This window comes from Danio aesculapii, chromosome 17 (genome assembly GCF_903798145.1).
Source record: "Danio aesculapii chromosome 17, fDanAes4.1, whole genome shotgun sequence".
NCBI classification, from domain to species: Eukaryota; Metazoa; Chordata; class Actinopteri; order Cypriniformes; family Danionidae; genus Danio; species Danio aesculapii.
Window position 1 is genome coordinate 48,840,587 of NC_079451.1, and position 27,347 is coordinate 48,867,933.

The 27,347-nt window shown below is 36.5% G+C and overlaps 2 protein-coding genes across 2 annotated transcripts in view; one reads left to right on the forward strand and one right to left on the reverse strand.

Moving 5' to 3' along the window:
- LOC130244123 (kelch-like protein 29) overlaps window positions 1-27,347 on the reverse strand; it is a 747,683-nt gene that overhangs the window by 430,570 nt on the left and 289,766 nt on the right.
- Window positions 1,094-26,511, forward strand: napba (N-ethylmaleimide-sensitive factor attachment protein, beta a). Its single transcript, XM_056477098.1, has 11 exons — window positions 1,094-1,315; window positions 1,758-1,837; window positions 6,069-6,185; window positions 9,643-9,689; window positions 11,980-12,057; window positions 12,150-12,205; window positions 14,079-14,163; window positions 16,039-16,143; window positions 20,002-20,070; window positions 21,070-21,120; window positions 24,920-26,511. Exons 1-11 carry the CDS (start codon window positions 1,218-1,220, stop codon window positions 25,019-25,021), a joined length of 888 nt encoding a protein of 295 aa, XP_056333073.1. The 5' UTR covers window positions 1,094-1,217; the 3' UTR covers window positions 25,022-26,511.

Here is a 27,347-nt window from a genome sequence, read left to right on the forward strand (position 1 = left end):
ATAAATTCTGCAGAATTAAAAGATTTATGTCTCTTGTCATTATGTTGTACAATTTTGGAAACATATTGGCTCATTTATTGATGATAAACTACAGCAAGATATATCGGTTACTTTTAAATATATCAGTTTTAGGGATTATGAATCTGCCTCTAATAAAAGAAATGCTTGTTTTTTATAAATTTATTTATTTTCTTTGTAAATTCCATATCCACAAATGTAAATTTACTAATACCAAACCATATTCTATTTATTTTTGTTGTTGTTGCAAGAATTATCATTATTTGGGACGTTCTACCAGAAACCTACATTATCTGTCCTTGAAATAAAAACAAAAATACACAGAATAAAAAGTATTTCATGCCAGAACATTTCTAAAATGGACTGATGGTTGATTTCTGTGAGTTCTTCTGTAACGGAATGTGTCATTCATCTGGTTCTCAGATTGTTTTTCTTTATTAAAAACACTTTACAAACATGCAAACCCTGTAATTGTCCTGGTCCTCAGCATTGAATTGTAAGATTTTATGCTTGTTTTGTATGATTTCTGTCACATTTTTATAAGCGAAAATGTAGTTTCTGGTAGAATGTACCATTTAAATACGATTTCATTATCTGAAAATAAGAAAGCAAACAGAACTATGTCATTTGTCATTTTGTAATGACTTTAATTTATTGATTCTTAAACGTCTCACCCTCAAGTTTATATCATGTTCTTAATTGTTTTTATTTCTATCTTTCACTCTCTTGTATATTTTTTTCATTGACAATTTTATTTATATTCTGTATTGTATACAAATATTGTTACAAAAATGTCAACTATATTTTTGCCAAAAAATAAAACTAAAAATAATGTCTCAGTACAGTAAAATATTTAAAAATAGTGCTGTAATTTCATTTACAAACACAAATCGATAAAGTTATGTCTATAACATCAATCAGACACTTTGTTTTTCAGGATAATTATAATATTATGAAAGTATATTCATCAACGCATTCCTTTCCCAGTTCTGCGTATGATAATTAGTGGGCGTGGCTTCGCCTTTCAGCCAAAGAGTGTCGCAGTTTCTCGCTCATGAACGCGCAGCATCAGCATCACCCGACAGCGGCAGCAGCAGGAGGAGGAGGAGGAGATTCACATCCTTCATGATTCTGCATTAAACCGCACTCTATATCAACAAACCCGGGGCCTTTACCGATCCAACACCACACACTCGACCATGGACAATTCCGGCAAAGAGAAGGAGGCCATGCAGCTGATGGCAGAGGCGGACAAAAAAGTCAAATCCTCGGGTTCATTTCTCGGAGGGATGTTCGGGTGAGACAGCGATTTTGGTCACGATCTGACATTCATAAGACGTCTAATGTCCTGTAGTCTTTTCAAATAGAGCATGCATATAGCTTATATGTTATCAATACATTCCTATTATTCGTCTGCTTTTTATTATATGCGATGTATGAGCGTTTATGCATCCGCGTTTCGCAGTATACTGTAAATATACTGTGTAATATTTCAAATAAAGCATGCATAACCTATATATCTTGTAAATGCATTCTCATTCGTCCGCTTTTCATTGTGTGCGATGTATAAAATGAATCGACAGCATGTTTATGCAGCCGCGTTTGACAGTCCAATGTCAAATATTTCCATGATGCGACACGCAATGCTATAATGGTGCTGTATTTGACAGGCTACGACGTGTTATAACACACTGGTTTTGAAATGGCTGTTGAATTGAAGATATGCTGATGTTTTATAGGGGGAATCACAAGGTGGAGGATGCATGTGAAATGTATGCCAGAGCTGCCAACATGTTCAAGATGGCCAAAAACTGGAGTGGTATGCATTTCATGTTTATATGTGGTTGATTATTTCACATAATGCACAATATTGGCGGTTCATTCCTCTGTGGCGACCAGGTTGCGAATTACAGGGGAGTTTGGGGGGATTGACCCCCTTAATAAACGCTTGATCCTACATGAAGGACATCAATCAAGTTGTGTGTGTGGGGGGGGGGGGGGGGGGGGGGGGGGGGGGGGGGGGGGGGGGGGGGGGGGGATGGGGGGATGCTTTATAGTAAGAAATAGCTGATCTCTGACTTATATCTTAAATATTAATATTTTAAAAATGTATAATATAAATATATATAGGGTGGAGTGGCGCAGTGGGTAGCGCTGTTGCCTCACAGCAAGAAGGTCACTGGTTTGAGCCCCGGCTGTGTCAGTTGGCATTTATGTGTGGAGTTTGCATGTTCTCCTCGTGTTGACATAGGTTTCCTCCGGGTGCTCCGGTTTCCACCACAAGTCCAAAGACATGCGGTATAGGTGAATTGGATAAGCTCATTTGTCCGTAATGTATGTGTGTGAATGAGAGTGTATGGGTGTTTCCCAGTGATGGATTGCAGCTGGAAAGGCATCTGCTGCATAAAACATATACTGGATAAGTTGGTGGTTCATTCCGTTGTGGCGACCCCAGATTAATGAAGGGACAAAGCCGAAAATAAAATGAATGAATGAATAAATTTACATTTGACCCCCCCATAACATTTCATACCATTGTGAATGCATAATTTTGCCAATCAATGCTAGGATAAATATGATTCAGCAGTCTGAAACTGGCAGTTGTAGAGCACCGATAGAAATCTGAAGTATTCACAAAACATGTTTCTTGTAAAATAGGTGTTTATATCTGAATGTAGCCTAAAAAAAGAAAAATTAGGCACATAGTTTTATAGTTTGACTTACTGTAACCTCTAAAATAGTCACTAAAGATCCCTTAATTATGTAAGCGACCCGTACAGCTTTATTGTAGACATTTTCTCGAGCTAGAAGGACGTCGACTGAAACTTTCTGTCATACACCACGCCCACCAAAAGGGTACCCTTGTTAGTGGAAACGCAAGCCTGATAAAGGTGACCCGTACCAAACCGAACCGTACCGTACCACTCAGTGGAAACGGGCCTTTAAACACTGAAAACGTATACAGTTTGTCAATAAATTAGATGTAATTTGATAGATTATATTAGATTGTAACCTGATAAATCAGAGACTGAGCCAAAGGAAAATTAAATGAATGAATAATTGCACAATATTGTATCATGCTGTCAGAGTGTCAACCTCCAAACTAGCATTTTACTTTTAAAGTTTTTGAAAATGGAAATAGATGGAGCATACAGTGTAAATACTGTAAAAATATCTGCTAATTAATAATCCGTTATCATATTTTGTGATTCACAAGTGTTTTCTGCTTATTTACGGTTGTGAATTGCATTATGGGATGTTGATCTCGGCTCTGTCCACTTTTGATGTTGAAAATTCAACTCTACAGTTTAACAAAGTGACTTTAGTAGTTTGAAATAACATATAATAAGTAATATATAAAGTCTGTAAAATAACAGAAAGTGTACTGCAGTTCATTACAAGGCTTTTGTACCGTAATATACATTTACATTTAGTCATTTAGCAGACGCTTTTTACACAAAGCAATTTACACAACTATAAGAGCAGCAGTGAATAAGTGATATAGACAAGTTTCAGTTGTGTAAAGTATAAGAAGCACAGCATTAGTAATCTATTGTTTTTTTTTTTTTTTGAGAGAGAGTACAGTTAGTGGTATAGCCAGAGAGGCAGTTACAGATTAGGAAGGAAAGTGGAGACTAGTTGAGTTTTTAGTCGTTTCTTGAAGACAGCAAGTGACTCTGCTGTTCTGATGCAGTTAGGGAGTTCATTCCACCAACTGGGCAGATTGAATGTGAGAGTTCGGGAAAGTGATTTCTTCCCTCTTTGGGATGGAACCACTAGGTGACGTTCATTCACAGAACGCAAGTTTATGGAGGGCACATAAATCTGCAGAAGTGAGAGCAGATATGAAGGAGCAAAGCCAGAGGTCGCTTTGTAAGCAAACATCAGAGCTTTGAATTTGATGCGAGCAGCAACTGGCAGCCAGTGCGAACGGGTGAGTAGCGGAGTGACATGTGCTCTTTTGGGTTCATCATAGACCACTCGTGCTGCTGCGTTCTGAAGTCAGCTGAAGAGGTTTGATAGAATTAGCTGGTAGCCCGGCTAGTAGAGAGTTGCAATAGTCCAGTTTGGAGAGAACAAGAGCTTGAACAATGAGTTGAGCTGTATGTTCAGATAGGAAGGGTCGGACCTTTCTGATGTTATAGAGTGCGAATCTGCAAGATCGAGCAGTTCTAGAAATGTGGTCAGAGAAGTTTAGTTGGTCATCAATTGTTACTCCAAGGCTTTTTACCATTTTGGATGCAGTAATGGTTGCCCCATCCATCTGGATTGAAAAGTTATGGTGTAGAGTCAGGTTGGCAGAAACTTCAAGCATTTCCGTTTTCGCGAGGTTAAGCTGAAGATGGTGATCTTTCATCCAGTGTGAAATGTCTGACAGGCAGGCTGAAATGCGAGCTGGAACCGAGGGATCATCAGGGTGAAAAGAGAGGTATAGCTGGGTATCATCAGCATAGCAGTGGTAGGAAAAACCATGTTTCTGGATGACTGTTCCTAAAGATGCCGTGTAGATAGAGAAGAGAAGTGGCCCAAGAACAGAGCCCTGAGGTACCCCAGTGTTTAGATGCTGTAGGTTGGACACCTCTCCCCTCCAAGACACCCTGAATATACACCATATACACCAACACAGTCAAATATATCACTGCAAACTATTAAAAATGTTCATAAAAGTCACCTTTTCCACCTTTTCAAAGTTAAAAGTTCAAGCTCCTATAATGCCATTCGAAAGCAGAAATAAATAGAAGAAAAATGAAAAACATAAATCACAAAATATGGAAAACTGCTAATTTACGGATATTTTTGACAGTGTAGCCTACAGTATAAAAACATTCAGTTTACTGAGAGTCTCCATAAAAGACATATTCAAGTGTCTGTGTGTTTAAGTGACAGAGAGAGTTAATTTTAAGGGATTTAATGTTTGTATGAACTCAAAATGTGCAATGATTTTTTTTGCTAACTCATGGTATGGTGGTTAGCACTGTGGTCACAAAGCAAGAAGATCGCTGATTCGAGTCCTGGCTGGGCCAGTTGACATTTCTGTGGAGTTTGCATGTTCTCCCCTTGTTGGCATTGGTTTCCTCTGGGTGCTCCGTTTCCCACACAGTCCAAAGATGCGCTATAGGTGAATTGGGTAAACAAAATTGGCCGTAGTGTATGAGTGTGTGTGTGAACGTGAGTGTGTATGGGTGTTTCCCAGTACTGGGTTGCAGCTGGATGGGCATCCACTGCGTAAAACATTTGCTGGAATAATTGGCGGTTCATTTCGCTGTGTCGACCCCTGATAAATAAGAGACTAAGCTGAAGGAAAATGAATGAATGAACATTGTTAGTCTTAAGGTGAACAATTAATCTATGCAATTTAATCCACTTTTGGCACTCTTTAATCAAAATCTGACCATTTGTTTTGTGATGATGTCTGTGATGATGTCAGTTTGACTGATTTGGCTGAAATATGCTTAGCCACGCCCCCAAACTGGTAGTTGGCTGCAAGTGACAGATGAAAGGGGGAGGAGCTAAAAACAAAACCTCAATACTCAATATATACTCAATACTCCATTTGAGCTGGAAATATGACATCATACTTGAACAGATGTTTACAGCAACTTCCGATCTATGTGAACTTTAAAGGGGTAGTTCACCCAAAAATGAAAATGCTGTCATCATTTTACATCATATAACATAAGTTACATATTTATTTATTTCATCAGTTGGACACAGAAGGAGATATTTTGAAGCTGGAAACCATTGACTTCAATAGTATTTGTTTTTCCTACTATGGAAGCCAATGGTTACAGGTTTCCAGCATTCTTTAAAATATCTTCTTGTGCGTTCAATAGAATAAAGACACTCATAAATGTTTGGAACCACTTAAGGGAGAGTAAACAGTGAGTACATTTCCAATATTGAGTCAACTATCCCTTTATCCGTAGCTCAAACTCCTGTAGACTTGTCATAATTGATGTATTTTGTGTATTTTAAGCTTTTGTCCTTCTCTAGATGAGTTATTCTCATTATTGTCAGTAATTTAAAGTCTGATTTGTTTGTTGCTGTAGCTGCGGGCAATGCTTTCTGCCAAGCGGCAAGACTTCACATGCAGATGCAGAATAAACTGGACTCGGCCACCAGCTTTGTTGATGCTGGAAATGCTTATAAGAAAGCAGATCCTCAAGGTGAGGTGCAATAATTAAAACTTTAATCATTATAGAAGCAAATAACAGCAATTTTCATGTTTCATTAATGTCTTAGTATTGCATTTGTGGGACTGAGGAAAATTAGAAGGTGTCCTGTTTAAGTGTATTAATGTAGCTATTGATTATTTAAGTGATTGAGTATACTACCAACAATAATGCCATTAATTAATCAAGTAATCGGATAAAAGGCAGTTTTTTTAGAGTGATACTAAATATGCAAGAGAAAATAAGACAAGGTGTCTTAAAATAAATAACTAATTTGTTTAATTTTCAGAAAAATGTACATTTTTATAGTGAAAATTCCATACGGAAATATCTGCGACAACTAAACCCATATAGTGCATTACATTTACACACTCAAAATACAAATATATATTATTTGTATTATTATTAATGAGATAATTTAAGTGATTGATTATTCTACACACAATAATTCCATTGATTAATCAAGAAATGAGAAAAAAGCCACATATTACAAATAAACCACATATTGTTTCCTTTTTTCTCAAAATTAACACTTTTATTGTTGAAATTACAAATATTAATATCTGCAACAGCTAAACCCATTTAGTACTTTACATTTCCACATTAAAAATATAGACAAACATTTGGCTATAGGAGAAATGGTCGTGCCCAACTGAGTTTATCTCGAGGTTTTTTAATTCTTCACTTTCGCCAATTGGTAAAGTTTTTCCCTCGGCGCTGTCGCCACTGGCCTGCATTGTTCAGGATTTGTAGAGCTGCGCATCAATGGATTTGCTCTTCAGTGTTTGGACCCTCAGTAGTGAATATTAAAACACACTGAACTGAACTAAACTGAACTGAACTTAAGCACTGAAAACTGAACTACACTGTTTCAATCTTCTATGTGAAGCTGCTTTGACACAATCTACATTGTAAAAGCGCGATACAAATAAAGGTGAATTGAATTAAATAAAAATATGAATATATACATAAAAAACATAGATAAAAATGGAGTAATCGGATAAAAGGCCGTTTTTTTATTCATTGAAGAGCAGTACTAAATATACACAGCAAAATTATGAACAACTAATTTGTTTCCTTTTGAGAAAAATGTACATTTTTATTGTGAAAATTCCATACGGAAATATCTGCGGCAACTAAACCCATATAGTGCATTACATTTACACATTCAAAATACAAATTATTTGTATTATTATTAATGAGATAATTTAAGTGATTGAGTATTCTACACACAATAATTCCACTGATTAATAAAGAAATCAGAAAAAAGACAGTTTTTTAATAAAGAGAAACACTAAATATACACAACAAAAAACAGGTGTATTAAAATAAACCACATATTGTTTCCTTTTTTCTCAAAATTAACACTTTTATTGTTGAAATTGCAAATATTAATATCTGCAACAGCTAAACCCATTTAGTGCTTTACATTTCCACATTAAAAATATAGACAAACATTTGGCTATAGGAGAAATGGTCGTGCCCTACTGAGCCTGGTTTCTCTCGAGGTTTTTTAATTCTTCACTTTCGCCAATTGGTGAAGTTTTTTCCTCGCCGCTGTCGCCACTGGCCTGCATTGTTCGGGATTTGTAGAGCTGCGCATCGTTGGATTTGCTCTTCAGTGTTTGGACTCTCAGTAGTGATTATTAAACCACACTGAACTGAGCTAAACTGAACTGAACTTAAGCACTGAAAACTGACACTGTTTCAGTTTACTATGATCTTCTATGTGAAGCTGCTTTGACACAATCATTGTAAAAGCGCTATACAAATAAAGGTGAATTGAATTAAATAAAAAATATGAATATATACATAAAAAACATAGATAAAAATGGAGTAATTGGATAAAAGGCAGTTTTTTTATTCATTAAAGAGCAGTACGAAATATACACCGCAAAATTATGGACAACTTATTTGTTTCATTTTCAGAAAAATGTACATTTTTATTGTTGAAATTGCGTACATTATTATCTACGACAACTAAACCCATAAAGTGCATTACATTTACACTTTCATAATACAAATATATAAAAATACAAATATAAAGAAATCATAGATAAAATGATTTTCAAATGACAATGAATTAATGTAATTCATCACAACCTAAACATAGCACAACCTGAAAGGCTAAGGCATTAATTAAATTAATAATCATTAGAAAAAAATATTTAAATGACTCTTCAAATTACGCCTTCATTAACCAAAAGACATGGTATTGACCTTATTCTTCGAGAACGAGCGGGTGCAGCCATTTGAATCTCTTTGGCTCGGGACTTACGATCTCATTCACTTCCATTCATTTTTAGACATTAAAAACAGCTAGTTACGCTGCTTGATGTTGAAAACTGATATTTTCTTATTATATTATTCTGCTTTGTCTATATAGTCATGGATACATTTGTTTGTAGAGCAAGTAGTTTGACCGTTTTCTGCTGTTTATTATTCTTAGTCATTTCTCCCATAGGAAACTGAATCGGAAGTTATAAAACAAGTGCAAAAACGAGCTCACTTCCGCTTTTCAGAATAAGGTCAACAGATTTGGTTGGGAATAGTTCTTTGGACGGGTTAAATAATCCTTAAATTATCTTCATTTCAGTCCTAATGACATAATACATTTTTCATGATATGCAGAGGGCACCAACATCATTTGATAACGAGTAAAAAGGACATTACAAAAAATGTCTCAAGGAAGATCTTCCATCCGTAACATTAACTTACACATATTAAGTTAATAACACATTAAGTTAAAAACACATATTTATTTGACAAATGATTTGAAATACTTTAGCAGGTGGTTTACTTATTTACTATGCTTGTATTTATTTAATTATGTACTGTTTTTTGAGATATTCTCTCGACTCTCTCTATTTTTTTTTCTATTTTTTTTCTTTTTTTTCTTTTTTTCAATTTTTTCAATTTTTTTCTATTTTTTATTTATTTGCAATTTTTTTCATTTTTTTGTATTTTTTTGTATTTATTTTTTTTTCAATTTTTTTCATTTTTTAATTTTTTTTCAAATTTTTTCAATTTTTTTCTATTTTTTTAAATGTATTTATTTTTTTCTATTTTTTTAATTTTTCTATTTTTTCTATTTTTTTTCTATTTTTTTCTATTTTTTAAAATTTATTTTATTTTTTAAATTTTTTTCAATTTTTCTATTTTTTTCTATTTTTTTTCTATTTTTTCTATTTTTATCTATTTTTTTCTATTTTCTATTTTTTTTCTATTTTTTCTATTTTTTTTTTCTATTTTTTAAAAAATATATATATATATTATCTGTTTTTTGTCCTGTCTCTGTAATCCTGTTGCACTGTAGAAGCTCTGTCACCAAAACAAATTCCTCGTATGTGTGAACATACCTGGCAATAAAGCTCTTTCTGATTCTGATTCTGACTCTGTCAAAAATATCTTGCTGATATTTTGTTTTGTTCTGTTTAAATTAACCACACAGAGGCCATCAACTGTTTAAACGCAGCCATCGATATTTATACAGACATGGTAAGACTTGGCATCTTTATTTAAACACACATATTATGGATACATAACATGAATGCATTTTTTTATGCTGTGTTAACCTTACTGAACATGTAAATATGACAAACACTGCTTGAAAATGTCCTGCTGTTTTACATTTTTGATTTGAATCAAATTTAGTTTTATTAAGGATGCTTATTTCGATACATTTTGCCAACCGACAACCACAGCTCATTAACCGAATATCAACCGTTAACTGATCAGATGAATATTAAATCATTATTTAATAAAAAAAATGAATTGACGTGTCTATTTTGTGTGACACGTTAAATATTGCATTTTAAAATACTAAACATCTAGAACATCTTCGAGCAGCCGCAGTGTTTCCGTCAGCATAGAAAAACAGAGTAAACTAAATAAAAAGAATAAAATAAATAGGCCTGCCCTAGATATATTACACTTAAATTACAAATGTAGATTACAAAACGAAAACACTGACTGAATCCTTTTTAATAACTGGCAGAGGCTTGTCCAATCATATATGTTTTTGTTCTTCTGTCAATTTAAAATAGCAGTCTACATCTAATCAATCGCTCCACGGAAAACATGCATTTAAATAATGCTCTGCTGATATTCTTTTATCACAAACCTCTGTCAACATTTTTAATAGAAGTCATTAGTTTAAAGATTATGTCTTAAGCGTGTGGTTTTACCTTAGAGCAGGGGTCACCAAACTTGTTCCTGGAGGGCCAGTGTCCTGCAGATTTTAGTTCCAACCCTAATCAAACACACCTGAACAAGCTAATCAAGGTCTTAAGCTACGGCCACACCGGGCTTTGTGTGTGCGAAATTCTGTCATGCGGCGCTGCGAAAAGGGGCGGGGTTAAACAAGATGATTAGACATTAAAAAAGCCAGCGATTGCTCCATGTTTTAAATTTCTGCCCAGAGAGGTCCTTTTTTGATCCTCGATTGGTCTCACGCAGTCAAGTGATGCGATTTCGCAGGTCAGAGTCCACCAAGCTTGAACTTTGCACCGCAGCAATCTGCGAAACTTGACGCATGACCCTGCGTTTCCGGTCTGACGCATTTGCGTGCGTATGAATGGAAGTCTATGGGAGGAAAAGTCAAGTGTGACCGCAGCTTTACTAGGTGTACTTGGAACATCCAGGCAGGTGTGTTGAGGCAAGTTGGAGCTAAATCCTGCAGGGACACCGGCCCTCCAGGACAGAGATTGGTGACCCCTGCCTTAGAGCTTGTGTGCTTTTGTTTCCTCTTTCACTCGCGGTTCATGTGTTGACTATTTGTAAGTACAGGCTACTATAGCTTATAACAATTGTGTTGTTTACGTATGATATTGCATTAATTTGCATACATGTTTTATAAGCTATAAAATGAAAGCCTCAGTTTGGTGCAGAGTTTTAATTATGCAAAAATAAAGAAAACATTTGTATTTGTTTGATTCGTAGATCATGTAGGCTACTTTAAAAATGGATATGTTATAAGAACTATTAATAACTGTAATTTTCCAATTGGAAAAAAGGTTGGTTTGTTGATTGTACACTAAATAATCACAACTATAACCTAGTTATTGTGTTTAAGAGCGGTGCAGAGCGCACTTGGATGGAGAATAACCCCAGACCAGGGGTGGGCAAACTCGGTCCTGGAGGGCCGGTGTCCTGCACAGTTTAGCTCCAACTCTAATCAAACACACCTGCTTATAGATTTCTAGTGATCTTGCAGATACTGATTAGCTTGTTCAGGTGTGTTTGATTAGTGTTGGAGCTAAACTGTGCAGGACACCGGCCCTCCAGGACCGAGTTTGCCCACCCCTGCCCCAGACGCTCCAACTTTTTTTTCCAGCTTGTTTCCAAAGCAGAGCACATTTCAGAAAGTTTTGTTTTGCGGCTTCTTTCTCCAATTGTGCGCGGATCCAGGACAGAGGCTATCAGTATCAGTGCTGGTTTGGCATCAACTCCTCTAAGTCTGTGACCAGCAATGCTCTTTTTTCATTTTGCTTCTTTGGCAAAATACGTCTGTAGGCACGCGTGGTTGCAAGTGTTACCATCCACAAGTTAACATATATGTATTGCTCATTTATGCACCCAAACTTAAATAAAATAATAATTTTAACTATAAAAGTGATACCATTAATCAGTTAAAACACACTTAAAACAGTTAAAGCGCCCCTAATTTCAATCAATCTGACAAAAAATAACTTGATTAACTGATTAAAATAAATTAAAGCAACAATTAAAGATTTGCTGCCATGACTTGACATGATTTTTTTCTCTCATTGGTTGGTGTGATTGACAGGGAAGGTTCACCATCGCTGCAAAGCATCACATGACTATTGCAGAGATCTATGAATCCGAGCTAGTGGATATTGAAAAGGTTTGCTTTCAAGCATATATTAGGTGATACTTTTCCCCAAAATGCTGTTGAATATAATTGTAACCATCTTGAATGTTTTGATTTTGTTGTAGGCCATTGCTCATTTCGAACAAGCCGCAGACTACTATAAAGGTGAAGAGTCAAACAGGTTTGTGTTTATATTTTGCTTTACGGTATGATAAACGTGAGCCTGGAGCACAAAAATACAAGTTTTATGTTGCACTGGTTTATTATTGGGAATAGCCAACAAACGGGGACGAAGGTAACGAAAAACCTAATTATGAAAGATGATGTTTTTTTAGCAGAAATATATTTTTGCTGTGGTTACTAACTCACAACAGTGCTCTGTCAAAATCAGGTGTTATTTTATATCAATGTAGAACAACTCCAAAATAACTTCACTGTAAACAAAAGTTGTGTATTGTTACTTTTGAGCCCGTAAGCAGGGTAAGTAAGTAACTCACGGCTGGGTCAAAATTCAATTCAATTCAATTCAATTCACCTTTATTTGTATAGCGCTTTTACAATGTAGATTGTGTCAAAGCAGCTTCACATAGAAGGTCATAGTAAATTGGAACAGTGTAGTTCAGTTTGTAGTGTTTAAGTTCAGTTCAGTTTAGCTCAGTTCAGAGTGGTTTAATAATCACTACTGAGAGTCCAAACACTGAAGAGCAAATCCAACGATGCGCAGCTCTACAGATCCTGAACTGTGCAAGCCAGTGGCGACAGCGGAGAGGAAAAAAAAAACTTTACTAATTGGCGAAAGTGAAGAAAAAAAAACCTTGAGAGAAACCAGACTCAGTTGTAAGACTCAAAAGTAAGTTATGTGCTAGATTTACTGGTTTAATCTTGTTTATTTTAAATATATCTGTCTGTGACCATGTTAATGTTCACTGCAAACATATTTTGTCCTTTATTTTTGCAAAAAACCTTAAACTGCATTTTCATTTTACAATTTGGGTGTATTAATTATAATATATTATATATATATATATATATATATATATATATATATATATATATATATATATATATATATATATATATATATATATATATATATATATATATATATATATACAGTTGAAGTGAGAATTATTAGCCCCCCTGTATATTTTTTCCCCCGTTTAACGGAAAGATTTTTTCAACACATTTCTACACATGATAGTTTTAATAACTCATTTCTTTTATCTTTGCCATGATGACAGTAAATAATATTTGACTAGACTAGATTTACATTGTTACTTTTGAGCCTGTCAGCAGGGACGAAAGTAACACATGGCTGGGTCAAAAGTAAGTTATGTGCTAGGTTTAAAGGTTTAATCTTGTTTATTTTAAAAATATCTGACTGTGGCCATGTTAATGTTCACTGCAAACATATTTTGTCCTTTATTTTTGCGAAAAAACATTAAACTGCATTTTCATTTTACAATTTGGGTGTATTAATTATTATAATATATATCTATACAGTTGAAGTCAGAATTATTAGCCCCCCTGTAACACATTTCTACACATGATAGTTTTATCAACACATTTCTAATAACTGTTTTCTTTTATCTTTGCCATGATGACAGTAAATAATATTTGACTAGATATTTTTCAAGATACTAGTGACATTTAAAGGTTTAACTAGGTTAATTAGGCTAACTAGGCAGGTTAGGGTAATTAGGCAAGTCATTGTATAACGATGGTTTGTTCTGTAGACTAGCGAAAAAAAATAAGGGGGCTAATAATTTTGACATTAAAATGGTTTTTAAAAAATTAAAATCTGCTTTTATTTTATCCGAAATCAAACATATAAGACTTTCTCCAGAAGAAAAAATATTATAGGAAATACCATGAAAAATTCCTTGCTCTGTTCAACATCGTTTAGGAAATATTTAAAAAAAGAAAACAATTCAACAGGAGGGTGAATAATTCTGACTTCAACTGCATGACTGTCTTCCATTTTCTTTGGCTGTGAGCCTGTGCTCATTATAATTTGTTTGCTCATTTGCATTGCCTTATGTCTTCTCATTAAGCTCTGCTAATAAGTGTCTGCTGAAGGTGGGCTCGTACAGCGCTCAGCTGGAGCAATACCCCAAAGCCATCGAGATCTTTGAGCAGGTCAGAGACACACAACAATCCTCTTAATAATAGTTATTTATTTTTATAAGCAACTTCAACTGCAAATAGAAGCCTATTGTTATTATCAAATTAGGGTTTTTGTGTATTTGAAATACTGTTTGGGGGTGACACGGTGGCTCAGTGGTTAGCACTGTCACCTCACAGCAAGAAGGTCGCTGGTTCGAGTCCCAGCTAGGCCAGTTGGCATTTCTGTGTGGAGTTTGCATGTTCTTACCATGTTGGTGTGGGTTTCCGCCAGGTGCTCTGGTTTCCCCTACAGCCCAACTGTGAATTGGTTAAACTAAATTGGCTTAGTGTATGAGGGTGTGTGAATGTGAGATTATATGAGTGTTTCCCAGTAATGGGTTGCAGCTGGAAATGCATCCACTGCGTAAAACATATGCCGGTTCATTCTGCTGTGCATGGCAACCCCAGATAAATCAGAGACTAAGCTGAAAAATGAATGAATGAATTGAACAATCCCATCTGGGTCAGTTGGCATTTCTGTGTGGAGTTTGCATGTTCTCCCGTGTTGGTGTGGGTTTCTTCAGGGTGCTTTGGTTTCCCCTTCAGTCCAAACACATACACTATAGGTGAACTGAATAAACTAAATTGTCCGTAGTGTATGAGTGTGTGTGAATGAGTGTGCATGGGTATTTTCCAGTACTGTGTTGCGACTGGAATGGCATCAGCTGTGTAAAACAAATGCTGGAATAGTTGGCGGTTCATTCCGCTGTGGTGTCTCCTGAAAAATAAAGGGACTAAACTGAAAAGAAAATGAATGAATGAATTACTGTTAGGTCTATCTAATAGTATAAATTGTCATTTTTGTTTTGTCTCTTTTATTTTAAGTCTGTTAGAGTTCTATTAATTGTATTATTATATTTTTTTATTAATTTGTTTTTTGTTGTATTTTCTAAAATAATTTGTTATATTTAGTTTTTGTTATTTTAGTAAATCCAGATAAACTAAATATTCCTTCCTGCATTGAAAGAAATGATTCATTCATTCCTTCATTTTCTTTTCGGCTTAGTCTCTTTATAAATCAGGGGTCACCACGGCGGAATGAACCGCCAACTTATCCAGCATATGTTTTACGCAGCTGATGCCCTTCCAGCTGCAACCCAGTACTGGGAAACATCCTTACCCACTCATTCACACTCATATACTATGGACAATTTAGCTTACCCAATTCACCTGTACCGCATATCTTTGGACTGTGGGGGAAACCGGAACACCCGTAGGAAACCCACGCAAACGGGAGAACATGCAAACTCCACACAGGAATGGCAACTGACCCAGCCGAGGCTGGAACCAGCGACCTTCTTGCTGTGAGGCGACAACACTACCTACTGCGCCACCGTGTCGGCATGATTCACTGGATTTACTAAAGGTAAGTGGTTGCAAAAAAATAATATGGGCTGAATTTAAACAAACAAATGACATTTAGTAATGTTCAACTTAATTTTTAACGTAATCTTTACTTAATTTCAGCTCATATACAATTTTTGCATAGTGGCTTAGTGGTTAAGACTGTAGCCTCACAGCAAGAAGGTCGCTGCTTCAAGTCCTGGCTGGGCCAGTTGGCATTTCTGTGTGGCGTTTGCATGTTCTCCCCATGTTGGTGCTCCGCTTTCCCCTACAGCCCAAAGGTGAATTGGGGTAAACTAAATTGGCCATAGTGTATGAGTGTGTGTGAATGTGAGATTATATGGGTGTTTCCCAGTAATGGGTTACAGCTGGAAATGCATCCACTGCATAAAACATATGCTGGTTCATTCTGCTGTGGCAACCCCTGATAAATCAGAGACTAAGCTGGAAAGTGAATGAATGAAATGAAAGTGACAGTGAAATCTTCTGCTCTCTCTTATTCAGGTTGCGTCCAACACAATGGATAATCCTCTGCTGAAATACAACGCTAAAGAGTACTTCTGGAAAGCAGCTCTGTGCCACTTCATCGTGGATGAATTAAACGCAAAGGTCAGGCATTTTAACTGGTGTTTTTTTAGATTGTATTGAGTTCAGTTCAGCTCTGCAGAAGACAATACTGTCAATAGGGTATTTGCCGAGCTAGTGTTGTTCCCATAATTCAATTCAATTCAATTCACCTTTATTTGTATAGCGCTTATACAATGTAGATTGTGTCAAAGCAGCTTCACATAAAAGGTCACAGTAAATAGGAACAGTGTAGTTCAGTTTGTAGTGTTTAAGTTCAGTTCAGTTGAGCTCAGTTCAGTGTGGTTTAATAATCACTACTGAGAGTCCAAATACTGAAGAGCAAATCCAACGATGCGCAGCTCTACAGATCCCGAACCATGCAAGCCAGTGGCGACAGCGGAGAGGGAAAAAAAACTTCACTAATGGCGGAAGTGAAGAAAAAAAAACCTTGAGAGAAACCAGGCTCAGTTGGGCACGACCATTTTAATTTCTCCACTGGCCAAACGTCTTGAGCAGAGCTGCAGTCTCAGTGGCGGAGGCTGGAAGCTGGCCTCAGCGAAGACTCGTCTGTCTCTGGAGCGTCACAGGAATCAGTCTCATGTTCTCCACTCTTCCATGACCATCACAGTAGCTGCTCAGGATTCGGCCTGGTCCAGGATATGGAAACCTTGGGATCATCTCGTCGTTGGTCTTGGATCGAATCAGTGACTCTGCATAGTCTGAGGGCCTCGGGAAGAGTATCCCCAGGTGGAAATGGAGAATAAAGAAAATAATTAGCGTAGCTGATGTTCACAGTGTATATCAACAAGATGCAGAACCATACTGATAAACTTCCGGTGATCTGTTATTGTGAGTTTTTTTCCATTTTATACGATTCCTTTTACAGCATCAATGTTGTAATGCACTTCAAATACAATCAGTTAAACAGACTTTGGCATTCATTTAGTTGCTCAAGCGTAAAACAAGACAAAAAGCCGTTTGCTCGCACGCGCCCGTCAGAATCGGCAGGCTAGCGCAGAAGCTCCATTGAATATACTGGAGTAAAATAAATGCTCATATTATAAAGACATGGCGGGGGGAAATGTTATTTAATGCAGTGCTTCTTTTACAATCTGAGCCCCACTTTATATCAGATATCACTTATTCAGCGGAGATCGCTGATTATAAAAGAAAACAGACCTTAAACGCGCAGATTTTGCAGTAGCATACAATTCACCGGAAACGATTAACCCAGGTTACTGGCAAATTAAAAGTCCTATTAGCATGCTTCAGCATATACCCCATAGTCAGCTCCAGTCAGTATTGATGTCTTTGAAAGAAGTGTTTTAAAGTCGCCATGAAATCAAAATGAACTCTTCTCATGTTTACATGAATATAGTAGTGCTTGCTATAAATGATGCACTTCATTATTTAGTAAAAATTAATTTACCCTCATAATCTTCAATCAGATATCACAACCTTCCCTCCGCCACTGCAAGTGACTTTCTTCACTTTCTGGTCACATGGAATTCCTTTATGGTGGAGTTATCAGTCTTTTAGGGTGGGGCTATAAGTCCATTAGGCCAGGCTCTTCATAATTAAGCTACGGTCACACCGAGCTTTGTGTGTGTGAAATTCTGTCGTGCGGCACTGCGAAAAGGGGCGGGATTAAACAAGATGATTAGACATTAAAAAAGCGAGCGATTGCTCCATGTTTTAAATTTCTCCCCAGAGAGGTCCTGTTTTGATCCTCGATTGGTCTCACACAGTCAAGTGTTGCGTTTTCGCAGGTCAGAGTTCACCAAGCTTGAACTTTGCACCGCAGCAACATGCGAAACTTGACGTATGACCTTGCGTTTCCGGTCTGACGCATTCGTGTGCGTATGAATGGAAGTCTATGGGAGGAAAAGTCAAGTGTGACCGCAGCTTTAGGTTATCATTCCTTTAGGACGGCGCTGTTTGTAATTTAGGCCGGGGCTATCAGTGGAATTTGGGACAGGGCTATCATAAATTTAGGGTGGGAGTATTAGTAATTTAGGGCGGGGCTATCAGTCATCTAGGGCAGTGTTTCCCAACCCTTTTCCTGGAGGCACACCAACAGTACATATTTTAGATGTCTCCCTTATCTCACCCATTCACTTCAGGTTTTGGAGTCTCTTCTAATCTTCTGGTGAGGTGATTCAGGTGTGTTGGATTATGGAGAGCTTGAAAATGTGTACTGTTGGTGTGCCTTCAGGAACAGGGTTGGGAAACACTGATCTAGGGCATACTATAAGTGCGTTGGACTTCATGCAGTGCTGCGCAGATCCATCGAAATCTGTCTTAAAGCAGTGCATGCTGGTTAGAAATTTTGTCCAGATTGATGCTGCGCTGATGCCATGTGACTGTCACGTGGAATCAAAGTGCTGCGACAGCGCTCTGAGATCAGACGACTGATTCAGCCGGTGCAGCGTCTCAAGAGCGACTGCAGGAGCTGCGATGACGACACAGATATTACACTATTGGCGGAGTTCACCGCATGACAACAACCACATGTGTTTTGGGTTCATTATTGGACAAATTCCGATTCACAAATTTCAAAATAAACAATTCACTTTTCATGCCCACTCTATCTTATATATATCATGCTTATTAAAAGACTACAAATATTTTACTGCAGTATCATCTTTTGGCTATCAGTGTAATTTAGGACAGGGCTATCAGTCATTTAAGGCGGAGCTATCAGTGTCATTTAGAGTGGGGTTATCAGTCATTTAGGGAGAGGCTATCAGTCAATTACGTTGGGCCTATCAGTCAATTAGGGCGGGACTATCAGTCCTTTAGGGCAGAACGATCAGTCATTTGGGGAAGGACCATCAGTAATTTAGGGTGGGGCTATCAGTCCTTTAGGGCGGTACTATCAGTCTGTTAGGGTGGGACTATCAGTCATTTAAAGTAGGGCTATCAGTGTCATTTAGGGTGAAGCTATCAGTCTTTTAGGGCGGGGTTATCAATAATGTAGGGCGGGGCTATCAGTCATGTAAGGGAGAGGCTATCAGTCAATTACATTGGGCCAATCAGGCAATTAGGGCGGAACTATCAGTCCTTTAGGGCGGAACTATCAGTCATTTAGGGAAGGACTATCAGTAATTTAGGGTGGGGCTATCAGTCCTTTAGGGTGGTACTACAAGTCTGTTAGGGTGGGACTATCAGTCATTTAAAGTAGGGCTATCAGTGTCATTTAGGGTGAAGCTATCAGTCCTTTAGGGCGGGGCTATCAATAATGTAGGGTGGGGCTATCAGTCATGTAAGGTAGGACTATCAGTGTCATTTAGGGTGGAGCTATCAGTCCTTTAGGGCGGGGCTATCAATAATGTAGGGTGGGGCTATCAGTCATGTAAGGTAGGACTATCAGTGTCATTTAGGGTAGAGTTATCAGTCCTTTAGGGCGGGGCAATCAGTGTCATTTAGGGTGAAGCTATCAGTCCTTTAGGGTGGGGCTATCAATAATGTCAGCGGCGCAATCAGTCATGTAAGGTAGAGCTATCAGTGTCATTTAGGGTGGAGCTATCAGTCCTTTAGGGCGGGGCTATCAATAATGTAGGGCGGGGCTATCAGTCATTTAGGAAGGTGCTATCTGCCATTTAGGGTGGGGCTATCAGTCATTTAGGAAGGTGCTATCTGCCATTTAGAGTGGGGCTATCAGTCAGTTGGGGGGGACTCATGTGGATGGAAAACAGGACAACCTTAACATCCGTTTCATGACGACTTTAAAGTGTCTGATTTCGCAGTTGTCTTGTTTTGCACTGACACCAAGTGGCTTTCATGCAGAAAAGGTTTATTAACCGAGACCACTGTAGAAATGATTAATTTAGCAATTACTCCTGACATAAAATCGCTCATCTAATGTACAATTTCTGTGTTGTTGTTTTTTTCTTTCAGCTTGCAATTGAGAAATATGAAGGGATGTTTCCAGCATTCTCTGATTCAAGAGAATGCAAGCTGTTGAAAGTAAGTACACCTGTATGACTTAATAACTGATTTATTTGATCTTTGTCATGATGACAGTAAATAATATTTGACTGGATATTTTTCAAGACTTCTATACAGCTTAAAGTGACATTTAAAGGCTTAACTAGGTTAATTAGGTTAACTAGGCAGGTTAGGGTAATTAGGCAAGTTACCGTATAATGATGGTTTGTTCTGTAGACTATAGAGAAAAAATATAGCTTAAAGGGGCTAATAACATTGACCTTAACATGTTTTTTAAAAAATTAAAAACTTCTTTTATTCTAGCCGAAATAAAACAAATAGGACTTTCTCCAGAAGAAAAAATATTATCAGACATACTGTGAAAATTTTCTTGCTCTGTTAAACATCATTAAGGAAATATTTAAAAAAGAAAGGGCTAATAATTCTGACCTTAAGTGTGTGTGTATATATATATATATATATTTTTTTTTTTTTTTTTTTTAAGTAGCATCAACTATGTGAGAAACCAATAAGATTTTTTTTTATTCATTTTGCATTACTGCAGAACATTTCTATTCTTAAACATTCATGACGATCATTTTCACCACTGTTTTAGAAGCTTAAATTTAAGTTAAGTTAAACTTTTTTAGTCTTTATTCAAAACATTTTCCAGAAATTCAGAGTGAGAAATTCAGAATAGTTTGCAAGAGTGTGATTGTAAACGCAACTAGTGAGCAGGTGAGTTTACCTGTTCAATCTGACAGCATATAAAGTTGTGACTTTTAGACATTTGTTAACAGCGAAAACAAGTAAAAGCTTAAAAATGTCACCAAATATAGCAGGAATGTATTTTAGGCTTTTGTTGCAAGCTTTTCCTTCAGGCCCATAAATCAAAAACCTATTTGAAAATGCATTGATTGTAGGATGATGGAACTGGAAGTGCAGCTTGTTAAATTTTGATTTACAAAAATGTATCATCCCTACATAGCATAAGCCATCAGTCAGTATTTGTACTGAGTGTTTTGTCTTTCTGTACAGAAACTATTGGAGGCTCATGAGGAACAGAACAGCGAGGCGTTCACTGAAGCTGTGAGTTTATAACCTTGTTGTTCCCCTTGATCACCATAATGTATACTTCTAAAAACTATTAACATCCTGAATATGATTTAAGTAATATTTAATAATATTTAATATTCAACTAAAGGTTATTTCAAGAGTTCACACTTAGCTGATGATTGATAAGCAAGTTTGGCATGCTGTCCCGGGAGAGAGCCCTGAGCCCAAAAGGTCCTTGAGCCCTGGGCTCCCTCCCGTTTGCAGGGCGAGAGGGGAGCTTTGAGCTCAGGTAGATCTCGACAACTCCCCCCTTGATAAGAGCTGATGATTAAAACGAATGCTATGAAGAGATATGCTGCAGGATGAGAGTTTGACTGTAGTGCTAAATTTAGATTGATCAATTCACTTGTAGTGCATGTTTTTGGAATGTGGGAGGAAACCGGAGAACCCCGGGAAACCCACGCGAGCACGGGAAGAGCAAGCAAACTACATACAGAAACAACCGGCCTGTTTAAGGACTAGAACCAGTGACGTTCTTGCTGTGAGGCAACAATGCTAACCACTGGACCACCGTGCCACCCTATAAAGGGAAAGGTGGAGAAGTAGGGGTGGAAGGGGGGATTCTTCAAATCGAAGATGGCTGTAGTGAGAAACCCTGGCTCTTTATAGTGGGTTAGAACTGGCCTGATTGGTTGATCATACATAGCTAATGCATTACCAGCCGTGTTCAATCGTAATCACGTGATCCTCTCGAAATTAGTTTATAAATAAGTGATGTTTTATAAACAAATTTGGGGAGGAGCACGCGCAGAAGTTTCAGTATCAAATACGTCATCGACAATTATTCTATTATCCAATCAGTTCTTGACCAAACCCCTATATATACCAAAGCTGTCTTACCTGCAGCATCTTACGACTTTAACATCCCTCCACCACCCCGTCACCTCACCTCTTAAGCATTACATTCCCGGGGGGAGTGTTCTGGGGCCGGGCTAGATACTTCGCTCGAATCCCAATTCCTCTCTGTTTCCTGATAAGAGGAATCACTCGAGTTTGGGTGTCTTCCCCGAGCCCAGAGCCCTCTCCCCGGACAGCACGCCAAATACGCCTTATTCTGAAACTATTGCAAGTGTGAACTCGTGAAGCTTCACTTAAAAGTGGAAAGAGTTTCATAAAATGTTATCTATGCTTTTTTACGGACTATTCAGTGAGTCTCTTTAAGGAATCCAAAATGTTTTATTTTTTCTAGTGCATTATGAACGGTTCTCACAAGAATTTCATCTCAATACCTCTACATAAACGTCTATTTTTTCCAGTACTTTTATTTCAGCTTAAGAGCTTGAATAGCTTTAGGGTGCTTTTTTTTATAGAATGTTGATGTTTATTTTCTCTTGCAAAAATACTTACGAGTTTGCTAGAAAAAATCCACATATTGTAGCCAAGACACTTTCAAAGGCTTTCAAAAATAAACCTTACTTATGGGGATGTTGAATGCTTGATTCTGATTGGCTGATGAGCATTTTAAAGTGTGCAGTTATTTTCATATAAACAGCTAAAGTAGTTCCGGCAGGTTTTGAGTGCATCACAGCTCCATGTGCTAAACAATTTCAGTTATTTCACAGGTACAACAGTCAAAAATCATATCAATTATTGATTATTGATTCTTTTTTAGTGCTTTGATGATTAATTGGGGCACGTACATAAATTTATGGCCAAATATACTGTATTTAAAATTATAGTTATAATATTTGAAATTATATGTACATGTTTGTTATTCTAAAGATTAAAAATTAATGTAAACTTCATTTTTTGCAATATTTTAAAATCTTTTACCATTTGTAAAAGCAACAAATATCAGTTTGACTTCTAGTTGATCATTTGGAAAAGTGGTAAATTTTTCCAATGAATCATCTGTTGAACTGCATCCCAATCATCACAAATACTGCAGAAGACCTACTGGAACCCACATGGACCCAAGATTCTCACAGAAATCAGTCAAGTTTGGTGAAAGAGAAATCATGGTTTGGGGTTACATTCAGTATGGGGTGTGTGAAAGATCTGCAGAGTGGATGGCAACATCAACAGCCTGAGGTATCAAGACATTTGTGCTGCCCATTACATTACAAACCACAGGAGAGGGCAAATTCTTCAGCAGGATAGCGCTCCTCATACTTCAGCCTCCACATCAAAGTTCCTGAAAGCAGGTCAAGGTGCTCCAGTATTGGCCAGCCCAGTCACCAGACATAAAAATTATTGAGCATGTCTGGTGTAAGATGAAGGAGGAGGCATTGAAGATGAATCCAAAGAATCATGATGATCTCTGGGAGTCCTGCAAGAACGCTTTCTCTGCCATTCCAGATGACTTTATTAATCAGTGATTTGAGTCATTGCAGAGATGTCTGGATGCAGTCCTCCAAGCTCATGATGGAGTCAGACACAATATTCATTCTGTTTCCACTGCAGCATGACCACATATTCTATACTGGACATTATTTCTGTTTATTCACAAGACTTTTGTCTAAGCAAAGTCAGACCTTACTGTCCTAATGAAATAATTAAAAATCAAGCCATGATCATATTTTATTTTGGTCAAATAAGCGTAATCTAGAGGGTTTTGACTTTCATATCAGCCACTTCTGATACCTTAAGACTAAAATACTGATACTAACATCTAAGGAACTTATATAATAATCATGCACTCTAAAAACATTGAGTTATTTATTGAACCCAATGGTTAAGTTCAAAATATTTGGTGCTTTGTTGGGTTATATTTTACTTTTATTGGGTTATTTGTTAATAACTCAACCAGTTGGGTTAAATATTTGGTACTTTGTTGTGTTATTTTTAACCTTTATTGGGTTGTTTATTCAATGACTCAACCAGTTTGGTTCAAATTTTTGAATTTCAACAGTCAACTGATTTAACTGACGCAGAACAGCTCTATTGATATGCGTCCGTAATGTTGCTTTAGCTGTGTAACGTTTATTTAAGCTCTAACGCAGTAATGTTGTTATTTTTTTTTAGCAAATTACTACTCAGTGTTGTGTTTTTTCTATCTGTTTCACCAGCCCTCTTAATTATTGATGATACAAAAGCGCGCTTCATAGCCGATCTATATTAAATGGATAAAAACCCTTAAGTGTCTGGAACTTAAAATGTAATTGAAATAAAGCGTTTTCAATATTTGTTAAAACTGTATGTCATTTATTTACACTGTCATACTTATAAAATCAATAGTAGTACTAGTAATAGTAGCAATAATGATACCAGAATGGGAAAAAAAATATGTTTAATCAAAATAACCCAATGCATTGGGTTAAAATAACCCAAAGTTGGGAAGGTGCTATAATAACCTGTAGTTGGGTTATATGTTGGGGTGTTTTTAACCCAATTATTTTAACTGAGTGTCAGGCCTAGGGGGTGACACAGTGGTTATCACTGTCGCTTCACAGCAAGAAGGTCGCTGGTTTGAGCCTCGGCTAGGCCAGTTGACATTTCTGTGTGGAGTTTGCATGTTCTCCCCGTGTTGGCGTGTGTTTCCTCTGGGTGCTCCAGTTTCCCCCACTGTCCAAACACATGCGCTATTGGGGAATTGGATGAACTACATTGGCCGTAGTGTATGAGTGTGTGCGAATGTGAGAGTTTATGGGTGTTTCCCAGTACTGGGTTTTGGCTGGAAGGACATCCGCTATGTAAAACGTATGCTGGAATAGTTGGTGGTTCATTGTGGCGATAAATAAGGGACTAAGCCAAAAGAGATGTCAGATCTGTTAAAAAGCAAAAGACAACGCTCATGGATTTCTGCTCATTTTGATGTGTTCAACTCTTCCAGGTGAAGGAGTTTGACTCGATCTCTCGTCTGGACCAATGGCAGACCACCATGTTGCTGCGTATCAAGAAAACCATCCAGGGAGATTCTGGAGACCTGAAGTGAGGCGTCCTGAAACAATACTGTGGCTTCATATGTTGTTTAATTTCTTACCTTATCGTATGTGTGTGAGTGTGTGTGTGACAATCTGGTTGAACATTTCTGTAGTGAAACTACACTGTAAAACATGTGTGTTGATGAACGGTTTGCGTATTTTGTGATGTTTACCGTTTATTTACGATTGTGAATTGCATTATGGGATGTTGATCACTGCTCTGTCGACTTTTGATGTTGAAAATTCAACTCTACAGCTTAAAAAAAAGACTTTTATTGACATTTTAGTAGTTTGAAATAATATAATGTATAAGAAATAATATATAGAGAGACAATTCTGTGAAATAACAGGCTAATAAATGTACTGGCAGTTTATTACAAGGTTTAAAAATGTTGGGTTATTTATTTAACTCAATGGTTGAGTTAAAAATATTTAGTGCTTTATTGGATTATTTTTAACCTTTATTGGTTTATTTATTAATAACTCGACCCATTGGGTTAAATATTTGGTGCTTTGTTGGGTTATTTTTAGCCTTTGTTTGGTTCTTTATTTAATAACTTAACCAGTTGGGTTAAAAATTTTGAATTTAAACAGTCAACTGATTTAACTGACCCAGAACAGTTGTAATAAATGCGTATTAAAAAGTAATGTTGTTTTGCTGTGTAATGTTTATTTAAGGTCTAACCAGGGGCGGATTTAATCAATAAGTAAGGTAAGCGGCCACTTAGGGCCCTAATAAATATCTTGAAGTATAAATTATACATATAAACTATATTAAACATAGTTTTCTACCATTTTAATGTAATTAAATATCATTTAATATATATATATATATTTATAATAATGTCATTTTATGTGCTCACTTAAAACTTAAAAATTAACCCTACAGGTAATCAATGATGGGTCATTTTGCCAGCAACTGACCTGCTGTTGGGTTATTTTTAACCCAATCCATTGAATTGTTAAGGTTAATCCAACAATTTGGATTACAAAAATAACTAATTTGTTGGGTCACTATATGATAAATTATTATTATTGGGTTGGTGTCTCCGCTGGGTCCTAAAGGCAAGAATGACGGCCAAATATCTCAAATGTGTGTATCATTTCCTCCAAACAAACTGTAGAAATGAACACGGAGGTGGAGAAAGTGTTTTTATTCATATATAGATCGGCTATGAAGCGTGCATTTGTTTCATCAAATTAAGATTGCTGGTGAAACGGATAGAAAAAACACGACACAGAGAGGTAATTTGATTAAAAAAATAAAAAACATTTTTTATTGTGATAGACCCAGGAGCGGATTTTGTGATTTTGGAGCCCTAAGCAATTCCAGCCATAGTCCTGAAATGCACCCTTTCTACTTTTATCAAATATTTACTTATATTGCTTTTTTTTTTTAATCCCTCAATCTTCTTTTCGACATTCTAAATTAATGCAAGCTCTACATTTTAAATGATTAGCTTTCCTAAAATGAATCTACAACTAAAATTATACATATATTTTTCATAATTTTGACTGCTGGACTGCTCCATGATGAATATTTTATTTTGTAATATTATTATTACATAACATTACGTTATTATAATAACATTATATTTGATTGTATATTAAATAATATTTAATTACGGTATTTGTTTACTTGTTTATTTGTATTTGTTTAACTCTCACCATACAAAATATGGTAGAAAACGATGTTATATAATTTTAAAATACTTTTAGATATTTATAGGGGCCCCAAGATTTCCGGGTGCCCTAAACGGCCGTTTACCTTGCTTATTGGTTAAATCAGCCCCTGGTTAGACCTAAAATAAACGTTATAATGCAAAAATAACATTATTTATGCATATTAATAGAGCTGTTCTGTGTCAGTTAAATCAGTTGACTGTTGAAATTCAAAATTTTTAACCCAACTGGTTGAGTTATTAAATAAATAACCAAACAAAGGCTAAACATAACCCAACAAAGCACCAAGTATTTAACCCAACTGAATGAGTTATTAATAGATAACCCAATAAAGGTTAAAAAAAATAACCCAACAAAACACTAAATGTTTTTAACTCAACCATTGGGTTAAATAAATAACCCAACGTTTTTTAGAGTGTAATAATAATATTACAAAATAAGATATCCATCATGGGGCAGTCCAGCAGACACATTTATAATAAAAAAAAGTATTATTTTTAGTTGTTAATTCATTTGAACAAAACTAATCATTTAAAATGTAGAGCTTGCATTAATTTAAAATGTCGATAAGAAAATTGAGTGATAAAAAAACAGCAATATAAATAAATATTAAATAAAAGTAGAAAGGGGGCATTTCAGGACTTGAACCCTTTA

Bases quoted from the DNA above. Each gene is read 5' to 3' on its own strand.
- napba (XM_056477098.1), top strand. From the start codon at position 1,218: ATGGACAATTCCGGCAAAGAGAAGGAGGCCATGCAGCTGATGGCAGAG. The intron at 9,690-11,979 runs GTAAGACTTGGC...TGTGATTGACAG, and splicing joins TCGATATTTATACAGACATG to GGAAGGTTCACCATCGCTGC. The intron at 21,121-24,919 runs GTGAGTTTATAA...CAACTCTTCCAG, and splicing joins GCGAGGCGTTCACTGAAGCT to GTGAAGGAGTTTGACTCGAT.